A 1,957-nucleotide genomic window follows, 5' to 3' on the forward strand; every position below is an offset into this window, starting at 1 on the left:
TATATATATATATATATATGAAAAGATGAAAAAGGAAAAGAGGAAAATCATTTTTGCGATGAGCACTGCTTTGAAAAAGCCATTTCTAAACATCTAGAAGTGCCTATTTACTCAACTGGGCCCCAAATATGTTGGCGCTGAGGTAGGCGTGGATTTTCCCCGGCAGACAATTTCTGGATCAGCCCCTTGCTTTTGTTGTCAGGCAAAATAATTTTGAATAAATGCCGTACTTTACCTGGTATCTTCCGGTCATTAGTTGACTTCTTGTCGGCGTACAAATGGGCTGGACGTAATAGTTCTCCAGCTTAACCCCCTCCCCTGCTAACCTGTCAATCACAGGGGTGGCAAAAATTGATCCATGGTACCCTACGTCTCGGTACCCTTGGTCATCTGATAAAATAAAAATGACATGTGGCTTCGGAGTAGCCGCAAGACTGAAAGTTACGTAACAGCTGCTTGCATAAACGGCGAGGGTGAGTGCGATTAAATTGTAGGCTGACATCTAAGCAAAAAGGGAACAAGAATAAGCTACTGCAGCTGAAAAGCATGGAGAGCATACATAAAGTGATGAAAATAACCCGTCGTCAAGAGCATCTATGTACGAACAGCGAGTGAAATAACCATAATAATATTCATTCAAGTGAAGCGGCAAAGGTTGCTACTTTTGTGGGATTAATCACTCTTAAAATAAAGGGCAGACATGGGCATAAAATGCTTCAATGCGCTCCAATTGTAGACTATCTAACCTTAATGAATGGGTCATAAGTACCACGTATACAATATATGGAACCCGCGATATATAAGACAATAATCTGGGATTTAACGAGAAAGTTCGGCTTTTGTAAGCAGTTTCTTTCTACCCGCTTGTCACCGCCGATTGTTTCCTCGAGAAGTGACGTCATGACGTTCTAATCACGATACGCCGTTTGCGTATCTACAACATCTATTAACTAATTGATAAGTTCGCTAATAATGTAACTATATTACAATGCATTTTTATACACTACAATTATTTACGTCCTAAGATAAAGTTTAACCAGAAAAAATCCTCTAAGTATCAAAAGGAAACTCATAAATTGATGTGAACTTGAAAACTAGTGAAATTGGCTTTCCATATGGAGTGAATTACGCCCTCAGTTTTGGAGAAGCCTATACTTATTCTGTAAATCGGGTCCCGATTCTACTTTTAAACATTGAATGCAATTTTCTTTAACATTTAATTGTTTATATACATTTTTAATTAATCGGGGTAATTGATACTAATAAGTCAAAGTTTGCTGCGTAGCTCTACATGTATATGATATAAACAAATGCATAATTTAATACTGTATTATTTTGATGAAATGACTTCATACAAGTATACGCTGATACGTACTCATAGGCCTACAACCGTCAAAGGGCAGATACAAAACACTTTGTCAGGATCAAGATCAACATTATCATCAGATAAGGTGTATAGGCGGAGGACATCATGCTAGTTTTCACATAACATTTTTAACTTACTAATTAAGTTCACACAATCTCTCAAATAATTTTGTCGTTTTTACTTCAATATTACTACTCCAGATAATGTTGTCTGCAGGTTGGTAAATCGAGAGTAGGCCTACATTGATGTTACACTTCATTTTCTTTGCTTTCACTGTCGTATTCGGATTCGTCCCTGCTATTATCAGAATTAAAAGAATCATTCTCTGCAATGACATCAACCACTTCTGTTGGAAGTATATCACCATCACACCAAAACGATTTGCTTTTCAATACATATTTACTTCGACAGCTTTTGTGGTATCTCGCTTCACAAGCAAATAAATCGTATCCCCGAATCTTTAATAGGAGACCTAAAATTGCATAGATCCTAAGTATTTTATGTAAACCGGAAACCAAATTTCGGTCCGTTATGAACTGTCTCTTATACACATCTAACCCCCTGGATCCGCCACTGTGATTAGAATCAAAT

General features: G+C 37.2%; 1 protein-coding gene across 1 annotated transcript in view; it reads right to left on the minus strand.

Annotated features, from left to right (window-relative positions):
• LOC117101452 (arylsulfatase I-like) overlaps positions 1 to 737 on the minus strand; it is a 33,743-nt gene extending 33,006 nt beyond the window's left edge. The window contains exon 1 of the mRNA XM_033241428.1: positions 236 to 737. Coding sequence (XP_033097319.1) covers positions 236 to 502 — 267 coding nt within the window. The 5' untranslated portion in view covers positions 503 to 737. The remainder of the gene's footprint in view (positions 1 to 235) is intronic.
• Positions 738 to 1,957: the final 1,220 nt, after the last annotated feature.

This window comes from Anneissia japonica, unplaced genomic scaffold (assembly GCF_011630105.1).
Source record: "Anneissia japonica isolate Jap-2015-1 unplaced genomic scaffold, ASM1163010v1 scaffold3174_len352767_cov145, whole genome shotgun sequence".
Lineage (NCBI taxonomy): Eukaryota > Metazoa > Echinodermata > Crinoidea > Comatulida > Comatulidae > Anneissia > Anneissia japonica.